This window comes from Sarcophilus harrisii, chromosome 4, assembly GCF_902635505.1.
Source record: "Sarcophilus harrisii chromosome 4, mSarHar1.11, whole genome shotgun sequence".
Lineage (NCBI taxonomy): Eukaryota > Metazoa > Chordata > Mammalia > Dasyuromorphia > Dasyuridae > Sarcophilus > Sarcophilus harrisii.
The window spans coordinates 204,801,913-204,815,145 of record NC_045429.1 but is presented as its reverse complement, the minus strand read 5'-3'; the positions used below and the strand labels follow the sequence as shown (position 1 = coordinate 204,815,145).

The window sequence follows — 13,233 nt, the reverse complement described above, 5'->3', positions numbered from 1 at the left end:
GCCAGCTTTTATTTATAAAGGGGATTATTACTGAGTAAGTTATTAAAGTTCTCCCCTTACTTTTTTTCTCCTTGTTTTGTCAATGGACTACTTCACTGCTACTTTAATATATCTGCCAAATAAAAGACAGTGCAGAAACTGCTACTTGCTAATAGACAGGTAAAAAGTTTGGTGAGGAAGAAGGCAAAAAGTGTACAAAGTAAGGTGGTACTGCAGTATAGACAAGAAAAAGCCTAAACTAGGAGAATAGAGAAGGGTTGTAGGCCAGGCTAAGTTACTATACTAAGTTACTATGTGTCTTTAGGTAAGTCAAAACCCCAGAGTCAGGAGAAACTGAGTTCAAATCTATTCTCAGACTCTTAACACTTGTTAGCTTTATGACCCTGGACAAGTCACTTGACCCCAACTGTCTTGCCAAGCATACCCAACTACTACTCTAAAAGAATCTTTTAACCAAATTATCTCTAAGTTCCTTCAGTATTTAAGATTTCAGAAAATATTTTCTATTTCCTACAACTTTGAGATTTGTTATTAATTGCAAAGTTATTTTTTATTACCATGAATAGTAAAAAGTATAGTACACAGAAAAAGTCTTAAACTAGAAACAGATGATAGGAATATAATGGAATTTTAGAATTGAAAGGGAACTCAGAATTTAATCTAATTCATCACCAATTTATCAAAGCAATCCATTAAATTTTTGTATAAATTTTTGTTAGCAAGATCTTCCTTTTATTGAATAAAAACGGGTATACCTGTGACACCTTCACATTGGTCATAATTCTACTTGTCAAAGCTAAGCAAATGAAGCCCATTCTTTCTTTCACCTCACTATTCTTTAATATTTAAATTTGGCTATTATATCATAGAACCAGACTCTGTAAGTGGAAGGAACATCAGAGGTCATTTCATCCTACTCCTTTATTTTGAAGATAAGGAAGCCGTAGACACAATATGACTTCTTCAAAGTCACAAATGTAATAAACAACAGACCCAGAATTCACACACAGATTCTGTGGGTGAATTTTTTAATCTCAAAATTAAGCGTCCGTCCTCTTCCAGTTATGTTATGTTATTTCTTTATGTCCTTTCTTCACTACAATAAATATCTTCAATTCCTCAACTGTTCTCCCCAGAGCATGGTTTCATGTTCCCATGCCATTCTGGTTACCCCATTCTCAAGGTGTTCCATCTTATTAATATTATTTCTAAAATTCAATGTCCAGAACAAGAAAAAATATTTTGTATGTGCTTTGAACAAGTAAGAGTGTAGTAGTACTATTATCTCCTCACTCCGGAAACTACATTTCTATTCATGCAGTCTAAGATTGTAAGAGCTCTATTGGCTGACCAATCACAGTCGATTTATACTAAGCTTGCAGTTCACTAAAATCCCTAAGCTTTTTTATTTTTCACATGAATTACTTTCTCCTATATCCTGTACTTATGATTTTTTAAGTCCAAGTGCAAGACTTCACAGCTGGTTTTATCCCATTATTCCAATCTGTTGAAATTCCAATTCATTTAGTTAGTGTATCAGTTATTCTTTCCAGTTTTATGTCATCTAAAAATTTCACAAATATGTTCTCTAGATATTCTCCAAATCACTGACTAAAATGTTGAATGGAAATGGGTCGAATGAAGATACAATCTTTTCCTAACACATTTAGAACTGAGAACTTTCCAAAGAGCTCTATTAATACTACTACAATCAATGTGAGATAAAGGATTAAAAAAAAAAAAAAAATGACAGAGTAGCTTGGTCATTTGTGTGGGTTTGTTTAGAACTCACTTTCCTTACAATACTATCAACTCAACTTTCTGAAAATAAATGAATGAAATAAATGAAATAATCATGAATTATATATTAACTATCATCCCCACCTATCCTCTAATCTTGTATTTGTGATACCAGATATAAAAGGTAATTTGAATATTCTGAGTAACACTGAATTCTATGAGTAATTTGAATGTTATATATTCTAAATATTTTGATAGCTTTATTCACCACTCAGTATGAAGCTTAATAAAAGAATGAACTAGAGTGTTCTCCTTACCCTATTCAAAATTGCTCAAGTTTCAGGAACCTGTATAACAATAATAAACACAATCTCTAAATATAGGCAGTTCAGTGTCATACTTTCTTCTGCCTTATCTTCTTTGTCTCAGTCCTCATTTTAAAAGTAAAATTATTTTGCAAAGATCTACTCTATATGATATTTTTGAGATTTCAAATTAAGTTTTCTTCCAAAAGCAAAATTCTGCTGCTTATCAACTTCTTATCAGAGCCAAGGTCCTAATTCTAACTCAATGCTAAAATTTCTGAGTGTCCAATAGGGCTGAAGTTCTAATCCTAGACCAACATTCTATTTTACAGTATAAACAATTAAGATAATCAATAGAAGATGTAAAACATTTAATCTTTCATAATTAATATAGTATATTGGTTGAAAATTAATCTGGAAGGAGGTCAAGCACTTCTTTACCAGGTATATGCTACATATGGTTCATAAACAACACAAAGATAAAATTAATATGGCAATTTCAATGATTATGGTGTATTCTCAAAAGCAAAGCTAAAAGAGAAGAAGTTCTAGTGAATTCTATTACACTATAAAATTATTTGAAAGTCTCATTCTTGGCAGGTTATAACAATTCATTACATAGTTCACCAATGAAAACCTTATGTTGACTAAAGTATGCCAGAAAGAAGACTGCCAACATGCCTTCTTACAAACTAGTATGCAAGAAACTAAGATTAATGTGGTATTAAGCTACTGATAGCAAGTGCTCTATACTTTACCATATTGGTGAATTTTAGAGACTGATATGAAACTTCTAGAAAATTTTCCTCAGAACCAGCTAACAGGTTGTCAACAAAAATATGAATATGATGGGATCAATACAAGTGAATATATATCTCTAGCTAAGTGCTCTAGTTCAAATTTAAAAAAAAAAAAACTTCCTTGGTAAAAAAAGAAAATTACAGTTGCTATAGTGAGGAACTCATTAGGTGGTGAGAGTAGCACTTTAAAGACAAACACATCTTGGAATACTGTCTGGAAGTATTCACTTAATAGTGAATTTTGGCAATTATGCTGGTATATTAGCAAACAAACCACAAAAGTAAAAATATCTAATTTGGAGATAAGCTAGTTTAACTAATAAAAAAAAAACACAAAAGAGTCATTTCAAAAGCAAGAAAACAAAACTGTCGAGATAAAATATAGCTACTGCCAGATTACTGTCCACTTTAATATTCACTACACATAAATATAGCTTGTATATAGCTGGATCCTGAAGTCTTACTTAGAAGACTATGAAAACAACCATTGGATATGATTACTGTCTTTGGGTCTTAGGTCGCAGCAGGATTCACTCATTTGATCATATATTCCATTAAGTAATCCTAATGGTGATTAAGCAACTATTATGTCAATGTGCCAGGCAGGGAGGAAGAGGAAGGAAGGAAAAGATGCAAATATAAATAAGTTATAGTTCCTCTTTCTATGTCAGATCAAGGAAGGACAAGCTAAGGAATTTAGACACATACACAGTCAGGAAAAGGCCAGAAGTCTCAATCTGAATATAAACACGACTATGTTATTTTAGGACAGAAAAAAAGTAGACCTGTACTGGGAAAATTAGCACAGTCAATAAACATTTAATTAAACCTACTATGTGCCAATGAGAGTGACACTTGCATTGCCAGAGCTACCTCAGTGTTTGGGAGGCTCCAAAGGAAAGTGTGGGAGTAAAGAGGTATTAGACTGATTACCAAACTGAAGGTCTACAGAGCCATTGTGCTAACCTCACTGTTGTATGCCTGTGAAACCTAGACAGTATATCAACATCATGTCATGAAACTGAATCTCTTCCATCTGAATTGTCTCAGAACGATTCTGAAGATCCCTCTGCAGGATAAGATACCAAACATTGAGGTCCTTTCTCAAACTAAACTGCCAAACACTCCAACTCAACTACAGAGAGCATGACTCCATTGGGCTGGTCACATTGTTCAAATGCCAAATGTACACTTGCTAAAGAAATTATTTAAAGCAAGCACTTCACAAGGTAGTCAGAAAATCAATATAAAGACACTCTCAAGATATTTCTTAAGAACTTTAGAATTGATTGTATGATACTGGCACAGGACCACCCAGCATGGTATGGCCTCATTAAAGAAAATGCTGTGCTCTATGAGCAAAGCAGAATTAAATTAGCCCAAAGGAAACTTGAAGTACATAAAATTAGAGAAGCTACCCCAAATGTTCACATGGACTATTTGTGTCCAACTTGAAGCAGAGCATTCCAAGCTCATATTGGTCTGATCAGCCACAGTCAGACACTGTAACTCAATTTTAAAATAGTGATGTCATTTTGGTCCTCTTTGAAAATGAATTACAACAACTATGTGTCAGGCACTGAGGATACAAGGATAAGCAAAGACAATCTCTGTTCTCAAGAAACTCACAGTTTAGTGGGGAAGACAATAACAACTATGTTCAAACAAGCTATAAGCAATATAAACCGTAGATTATCAATAGAGGGAAGAATTAAGAACTCCTAGAGAATTAAGATCTCCTAGAGGCCATCTATGAATGTAGTTATTGAGCAGAACAGAAGTAGTGATTAACACTACTACAGGTCATCTGTTCTTGATCTATACAAGGTTTAAGAAACATTTGGAGATCTTAAGTCTGTTGTACCACTTTGGCTACTGTAAACCTCCAAACTGCTCACTTAGGGTATTCCTCTAAAAGTTTAAAAACAAAAAAGATTTTCTGGATGTGTCCTATCATACTAAAATTGGGGGGAAATTTCTGATCTTATATTACAAATGCTTCATAATAAGTATGGAATTTTTTGGTATATATAAGTGCACTACTCTATACAATAGAATTACACCATCCTTTCAGAGACAATGAATTGATTTCATATCATTTATAACATAATAGTATGAAATATATACTTCCTCATATAATGGTATGAAAAAGATGAAAAGTTATTCTTTCAGTTTCACTTAGAATCATAGAATTTAGAGTTAGAAGGACTTTAGCTCTAATTGTAGTATCCTATCCCCTAAATTTAGAAATGATGAAACTGAGACTCATAGGGACAAAGTGACTTGCCTAGTCTCTGATCATTAGTAGAGAGCTAAGGAAGACCCTTTTATCAGGCAGACTCTGAATCCAATAGCCTTCTTAATTTCTATACCATTCTGTCAGTTAAGAAGTATTTATTGAGCACTTACTATGTGCGCCAAGCCATCTCCTTTATATAATATCATCAGCATTTCAATTTTATATGAATTTTAATTTAAAAGAAATATCTGAAAGTGGGTGGGAAGGAAAATGAAAGAAAATAATTTACCATTAATCATGAACAGGGTTGGGAGTGAGTAGTGCACACAAAAGGAAAAGAGAGTGAGAATATTTTCAAATACTTACCATTACACAGCTCCCCAGACTGAGGTGCTGAAGCTCTGAACAGAAGTTCAAAATGCTGAGCAGCGCTGTTTGCTGCCATTGGGGACCACATCAGAGGCAAATATGGAAAGTGAAACAAAGAGAAGAGGTCAATTAGACATTAAAGACTGTCACCACTTTCCCTGAAATATAGCTCAAAACCTAGGTTCCAGAAACCACAAATGCCATTTAATGAGTCCCCAGGTGCTCCCACCATTGATTGGCTTAGAGTCAAGGTAATCATTACAAGCCTCAATGTAAGTCACTTTGGATATGGTTTTGCATGCCCTGAAGATACCCATATTCCCTATGACCTCTCAGCTCATTTCCCATAGGAAAGCTGTTTGAAAGTCTGGTAAGTTTGAACAACACGTAAGGCTAAGCCAAAAAACACAGAGGGCTGGTGACATCCCTAAAGAACAGCAGCAGCTCTGACATTCACTGATCAGTTGCTGCCTGATGGAACTGCCAATAGAGTCACAATGAATCAGGATTGAGTTGGTGACTTTAATGTCAAAGGATTCTCCTTTGCTGACAAGGATACCAACAACCATTGAGCACCTGTCACTGGGAACATGCTGACTGAAACAAATATAATGTGTTCTTTACAGTCATGTTTCTGTCACTTAAGCCCCAACCGTTTTGTACATTGAAAGTTGCCTTGCCACTAAGAAAACCAAAAGTTACATTAGACTATTTCTTGAGCATGGTATTTAAAATTATCTTTAAATATTAGTAATATAACTTTGTATAAAACAATTCAAATCAAGTTTCTGGTTTTAATCTTCCCATAATATTAAAAAAATAAAAATTATTAGCATTTCAAATAAATCAAACAAAAACCCCACACCCTGCTAACAAAGTTATGAAGATATTTTATAAACTTTGCCTAACTAATATTAAGCCTTTTGGAACTGTGAAAAGTATCACAATTTTTTTTTTAATGTGTCACTTAGAAAATTTGGTATAAAACACCTAGTCAAAACCCAGTTAAGATTCTCACTGAAGAGAAATTAATGAGACACTTCAAACAAAATAAGCTTAAAAAAAAAATACAAGCCCTAGAGGAAGACCATCAAGTTAAAAAAAATCACTTTAACACTTTGCTGCTAGGAATTTCTCTGCAATTTTAGCTATTACTGGAGGGAACATATATACATACATATAGGTATGTGAATACACACACATACACATACACATACACACACACACACACACACACACACACACACACATACTATTGCCTTCCCTAAATTGTCCTCAATTGCCTCAACATGGAAGAGAGGTAATCTGCCGTGTTCAAAGGCTGCTTTACAATGGAGTATAAATTCAGAGGAGATCCTTCTAAGTTGGAAAGCTTTACACAATGTCAGATAATAGATTGAAAATTTTGTCCAAGGGTCAGTACAACTAAATTCTAACAGCATCATTATCAGATTGTTCATAAAATAATTAGCTTTTAAACCATAGCAACTCATGAAGACCGACTACCAAGGCAAAAAATAAATTGTGATCTGTGTTGACAGAAAGGTGCATATTAAAAGAGTTATAGATGCCTGACACACTTAAAGATGAATATATTTTATTTAGTAGATTCTAAGTAATCATTAGCCATTTTTTCTTTTACAAAATGTTTATGGCAGAATTCTTTTTAATGCTCTGTATTACTTCAATTTAAACATGGGGAGTCATTAAATTCTGAAACTACCTAAGTTTCATACTTTATTCAAAAATATCAATTCCAATACAGGTATTTGTTTTGTTTAAAACTGTATAAAGCTAACACTTTTTTTTTTCTTTTTTTCCCCTCTTCTTCTTGAATTGTGTGTGTGTGTGTGTGTGTGTGTGTGTGTGTGTGTGTGTGTGTGTAAGGAGAAGGACCGAAGGAAGAGGGAGACTAGGACTAAGACAACAGAAAAAAAAGAAAGAAAGAAAAGGTCACTGAAGCATTTAAAATACACAGGAAACACAAGAAAGGCCAGGAGGGGTAACAGACAAGCAGGACAGCTTCGAAAGTTATGTGTTGTCTAAAAATAAAAGCAAACTGTAATAGAAATCCTTAGTTTCATATATAATCTTTTTTTGTTTTGGTTTTTTGGTTATACTATGTGAAAGTATTCATTTGATTTGGTGTTTACATTCAGAAAATTTTAAAAAAGATAACACTGAAACAGGAAAATGTGAATTAAATGAACAAATGTGAATTAAATGAACACTTTTTAAAAATAACAAACTTAAGTTAAATCTAGAAGCACAAATCAGAACATTAAAAAAAAAAGAAAATAACATAACCATACATTATACAATATTTACAGATTATACAAATATACCTTTCACAAAGTCCTATTCTGATCTCTCATTTTAGCATGAGGAGGATCTTAAATGACTATTATGTGGCAGATCCTGAAAAAGGCTGGGATACAAAGAAGAGTGAAAAACCATTCCTGCTCTCAATGAACTCAAGAAGAATATAATGGACAATAACTGTAATCATAATTTCATGCCAACAGTTTAATCAAAGAAAATTAATTGCCACAATATTATATCAATTCTACCTTTCTAGTCTTCTTATACTTTATTCCCTTCTACCAGGGGAAAAAATTCAATAAATGTTGTAAGAAATACATTAAAGTTTACATATAAATTTTAACAAGCAAATGCTCTATGACCCAATGGCCTGTAACACATTTCCAATTAAGTATTAAACTCATGTGACTAATGTCAAGTGCTATTATGTTAAATCTTTTTTTTTTTAAACTTCAAGAACTTTAGAAATATAATAAAGAAAAATTTGCTAAGGCATATCTTTAAAATAAATACAGAGTTCCTAAATGACTCTCCTATTTTGGAAGCTTATTAGTACTTAAAAAATTCCAAAGTGGTAATTCAAAGGCTGATAAGAACTAGATTACATTACTAAGGAAAGTTGTGAATAGTCTATTTTTTCTAAGAGGTGTGTGTATATGTGCGTGCGTGGGCATGTACTATGCTAAACTAAACAGTTTAATTGCCTTTTGTGCATAGTTTCAAATTGTTTTCTAGAATTGTTGGATCAGTTCACAACTCCACCAACAATGTTTAGTGGAAATCAGTTCCCACTGATTTAGTGGGAAAATCAGTTTTCCCACATCTCCTCCAAAATTTACCATTATCTTTTCCTGTCATCCTAGCTAATCTGAGAGATGTGTAGGAATACCTCAGAATTGTCTTAATTTGCACTTCTCTGATCAACAGTGATTTAGAGCATTTTTTCATATGACTAGAAATGGTTTTAATCTTCATCTAAAAATTGTTCATATCTGTTGAGTATTTAACAATTCTCATAAACTGCTGAATTAAGTGTTCACAAGGGAAGACTTCCTAGGGTTCCCATTATTTCAGTTTGGCAGCCACTTTGTTCCAAATGCTAAGAATTACATGGAGAATTGAATTTCTCCTTATTGGCTCCTATATCTTTGGAAGACAGAAACCCTCCTTAAGGCAAGTCAAGAAATGACTTGCTGATTTCCAGTGTCAGAGAGATTGAGCTTCAGTGGATATCTGAATAATTGAAACTTCCTCAGAACTATCATAATTTAGTTCCAGGCTTGTGATATTTCCCGGACTCATCTATTTCCTCTTTATATCTATGTGGTTTGTTGTCCATCTTCTTCTTTTTTTTATTAAAGCTTTTCATTTTCAAAACATATGCATGGATAATTTTTCAACATTAACTCTTGCAAAACCTTGTGATGAATTTTTTCTTTAAAAAATTTATTGATATCTTTTGTTTTTATTGCACCTATATTTCTTATTGTATTTTCCCCGACCTGGTCATGCCTTGTATAAAAAATAAAAAATGTTTAACAAATCCAATTATCACATTAAAAAGGCTGACCTAATATGCAGTGTTCTACAGCATTACTTCAGACAACAGTCAATAAAAATGTAAGTACCTACTATGTGCTGGACACTGTGTTAGGTGCTGGAGATATAAATAAAAAGAAAGTTCCTTTTCTCAAAGAACTTATAATCTAAAGAAGGAAGACCATACACAAAAGAAAGTTGAAAATCAGTGGGAGAGAAGGATATAGAAAAGGGAAGATACCACCCCGATGGCCATGATTGAGAAGTTCAAAAAAAATCCAAAACCAGTATTATGCTGGATCCCTTCATTAAATGGGGTCTCTGGTTCAACTCCAATTAGAGGGTCCAATTAGATGGACAAAAGGTATTGATATGATATGAGTACCAAAGTTGTTTCAGTCTTGTAAGATAAAGAAATTAATCAATGATGTGTTCCTTAGAGCAGTGAGGTATAAAGAAAAAAAATCAAAAAAGTCCAAAAGCAATGTAGCCAGTGAGAAATGGGGCCAGAACAAAGAGAACTCCCTGAGACTGAAGGCATGTCTTTTTCCTCTTGATTCCACCCCATTCCCATATTTCCTGGCTTGCCATGGTCAAAAATCCATAACTTAGTGGTTTACATTTCCTTTAACGAGGTTAGTCCCTGGAAACTTGACAATTTGTCATTGAGGAATATATTCAAAACCTTTCCAGAATGGTACAACCTATTAGAGTCTGTTATCTGATGGAATGATTTTTGAGAATTCAAAGTCATCTCCCTGTCAAGGAGGCACTGGAGTCCAAAATACTGGAGTCAAATCTGTCTCTGTGGCATAGACTCTTCAGGAAACTTGAAAAAATTAGCCAGAGTTTATGCATTCATATAAGGCTAGTTTTGATCAAGTTTTGTTTCTAGATTTCTTAAATATTGTGATCTGTGAATTACTGACCATTTCTACTTAAAATTTTCTTTGTGTTTTCTCATCTTGTTGTTTGGGGGAAAGGGGCGGATCTTAAGCAATGATTCAACCATCAGTCATTTATTAACTTCACCTAACTTCTTTTTTCTGCTTTTACCACTGATCTGTCTTCAGACAACTCCTCTACTTGCATTATGATGTCTCTATTTCTTACTAAGGCTACTTTTAAAACATTCTTTTCTGGAATGGAAATTTAATAATACTTCCCATGTATGAATTAGGTAAAATTTTAAAACTCCACGCAAACTACTGATGATCACTGAATAAAGTATTTGATTCCATTCTGTCAAGACAGAAAAGTACTTTACAAAGAGTTTTTTATTGCTTCTAATATGTCAAATCCAAAGCATATCTAAATCTACTTTCAAGGAACTGTTCATTTAAAAAATTGCTTCCATGGATATGCACTCGGGTTTTTGGGTTTGTTTTTTTTTTTTTTTTTTTTAGCCACCAAAAGAATCATCACTAGATAAAAACATTTAAAAATATTCTTATTGATATCTCTGTCAAGGCCATTTGCAAATATAAATAATACCATTTCCCCTTTCTTTACACAAATAATCATCCATTTTTACAAGTAAGAAAAAGGAGGTAATAAGAAATGTAGTTTCCAAAATATTAAATAATATTCAATGCCATCCCAATTGGACAGGAAATTTTAAAAATGTAAAGGAAGGAGGTTTAACAATATCAGATCTTAATTTATAAAGCAGTAATTTTCAAAATTATCTGGTACTGATTAAGAAATAGAAAGGTAAGTCAAAGGAAACTGCAGTAGCAAGTAAACATAATAAGTTTATTTTTAATAAGTGTAAAAACTTAAAATTTGGGAATAAGAATTCATTATTTGATTTAAAAAATTGTTGGAAAACCTGTGTGTGGTAGAAACTAGGCATACCAGCTACACCATTTACTAAAATAAAGTCAAAATGGATACGTGAACTAGATATAAAGAGAGATTTTACAAGAAAATTAAAAGAACTGGAACTTATCAGACTTACAGTTAGACAAACAATACATATGAATAAATAAAAGATAGAGCAAGGTTAGGTATAAAATGGATAATTTCAATTATATAAAATTAAAAAGAATTTGTCCAAAGAAAACAAATGTAGCAAAGATCAGAAGGAAAGCAGGAAATCAGGGGGAAATTTTATACACAGTTTATCAGATAAAGATCTCATGTCTAAAATATATGAAGAACTTTCTCAAATCTTTAATATGAATCACTCTCCAAATGATAAATGGTCAGAGTATGAACAGGCAGTTTTCTGATGAAGAAATCTGATGAAGTGGGGCATCTAGGTGGCTCAATGAGCACCAGTCCTGAAGTCAGGAGGACCTGAGTTCAAATCTGGTCTCAGACACTTAACACTTTCTAGCTGTGTGACCCTAGGCAAGTCACTTAACCCCAATTGCCTCAGCAAAAAAAACAAAAACAAAAAACAAAAAACAAAAAACCAACTGATAAAGAAATTTATAGACATATGGGGGAAATGATCTACATTATTATTGATTAGAGAAATACAAATGAAAACAATTTGAGATAGCATTTTATATCAGATCAGCTAAAATGACAGGGGAAAGTGACAAATGTTGGCAGAGATGGGTAAAAATTGGAACACTAATTCATTGTTGGTGGAATTGTGAACTGATCCAATCACTTTGGATGATAATCTGGAACTTTGACCAAAGAGTTATTAAATAACTTATACCGTTTGACCCAGCAATACCTCACCTTGATCTATTTTCAAAGATAATTAGGGAAAAAAGATAAGAACCTATATGTTCCAAATTATTTATAGTGGCTCTCTTAGTGGTAGCAAAGAAGTGGAAATTTTAGGGATACCCACGAATTAGGGAATGGCTGTACAAGTTGTGGTATGTGATTGTGATGGAATACTAGTATGCTACAAGAAATGATGAGCTCAATTATTTTAGAAAAACATGGACAGATGTTCATGAAATAATGAAGAATAAAATGAGCAGAACCAAGAAGACACTGTATACAATAACATCAATACTGTTTAGAATGACTTTGAGTAAGTTATTTTGATTATTACAAATATCCCAATTAATTAGAAAGGACATATGAAGAAAATTGGTATTTGTATCCAGAGAAAGAACTGATAAACAGAAATAAGTATAGAATAATTTTACATGCATACACACCCCATTTATAGATAATGGTAGCCATCTTTAGAATAGGGGGGAGAAAAAAAAGAAATTTATATAATAATTTTGTTGTATATTTGAAAGGAATAGCAAGTTATGCATAAAAGACTTGCATTTTAATGTGAAGTCATCTTTTTATTATGTTTCATTCCATAAATTAAAAATAAAAATCAAAAAATACTAAATAATATAGTGCTGAATACTTTATAGTTCTTCCACAAAGAGGGGGGTGGAAGGCTTATTTTTTCATCTCTTCTTTTGGGCTAGTTTTAATCAGCATAAATACACAGCACTCATTTTTTGTGTTAATAAAAATGTTCATTTACTCTCCAGTTATAATGGCTGAATTTATTGTTATAAAATATACTGTTAGAAATATGGTGGGATATTTCTGTAACTAAATTCCTTGGAATATATACCAACAGCAGTACCTTTGTGTCAAAGAATTAAGAGCATTTCAGTCATTTTCTTAGCATAATCCCAAACTGTTTTCCAGAACGGTTCTCTAGCAATGTATTAATATGTCTTACTTTCTATAGCATCCTCTTCTCTCCTCCCAACTTTAATTATTCCCACCATTTGTCCTCTTTGGCCATTATTCTGGTATGAAGGAGAACCTCAAACTTATTTTTATTTTCATTTCTCTAATTATTATCCAGAATTGGGAATAATCTTTCATTTTGTTAATAGTTTACACTTTTCTCTCATTCACTGCTTGAATCTTTTGACCACCTTGACTTCAGGAGTTGCTGCTTTTATGTATATTCATTTTCTATACACTTATC

The 13,233-nt window shown here is 32.7% G+C and overlaps 1 protein-coding gene across 5 annotated transcripts in view; it reads right to left on the bottom strand.

Annotated features, from left to right (window-relative positions):
- The window catches only part of FBXL4 (F-box and leucine rich repeat protein 4), a 119,471-nt gene that overhangs the window by 9,333 nt on the left and 96,905 nt on the right, over positions 1-13,233 (bottom strand). For all 5 annotated transcript variants that reach the window (XM_023503129.2, XM_031964499.1, XM_023503132.2 and 2 more), the window contains one exon: positions 5,451-5,522. In XM_023503129.2, coding sequence (XP_023358897.1) covers positions 5,451-5,522 — 72 coding nt within the window. The remainder of the gene's footprint in view (positions 1-5,450; positions 5,523-13,233) is intronic.